The sequence below is a fragment of the Notolepis coatsorum genome (assembly GCF_963971535.1).
Source record: "Notolepis coatsorum genome assembly, chromosome: 11".
Classification (NCBI taxonomy): domain Eukaryota; kingdom Metazoa; phylum Chordata; class Actinopteri; order Aulopiformes; family Paralepididae; genus Notolepis; species Notolepis coatsorum.
Window position 1 is genome coordinate 102,929,384 of NC_140175.1, and position 414 is coordinate 102,929,797.

A 414-nucleotide genomic window follows, 5' to 3' on the forward strand; every position below is an offset into this window, starting at 1 on the left:
GTGGCTTTAGCCTCTCACCTGTCCACCCCCTGTCAGCCTCCCCATGGAGGAGGCACCGTGGGCTGGGCAGAGTGTCCGGTCTGTCAGCCTCCCCATGGAGGAGGCACCGTGGGCTGGGCAGAGTGTCCGGTCTGTCAGCCTCCCCATGGAGGAGGCACCGTGGGCTGGGCAGAGTGTCCGGTCTGTCAGCCTCCCCCATGGAGGAGGCACCGTGGGCTGGGCCAGAGTGTCCGGTCTGTCAGCCTCCCCATGGAGGAGGCACCGTGGGCTGGGCAGAGTGTCCGGTCTGTCAGCCTCCCCATGGAGGAGGCACCGTGGGCTGGGCAGAGTGTCCGGTCTGTCAGCCTCCCCGCGGAGGGGGCACCGTGGGCTGGGCAGAGTGTCCGGTCTGTCAGCCTCCCCATGGGAGGGAGG

At 69.1% G+C, this 414-nt stretch overlaps 1 protein-coding gene across 1 annotated transcript in view; it reads right to left on the bottom strand.

Moving 5' to 3' along the window:
• Positions 1-199, bottom strand: part of mef2ca (myocyte enhancer factor 2ca) — a gene marked incomplete at its 5' end in the record, with an annotated part of 51,848 nt that extends 51,649 nt beyond the window's left edge. Inside the window, one exon of the mRNA XM_084325033.1 lies at positions 19-199. Coding sequence (XP_084181159.1) covers positions 19-199 — 181 coding nt within the window. The remainder of the gene's footprint in view (positions 1-18) is intronic.
• Between the last annotated feature and the right edge of the window lie 215 nt (positions 200-414).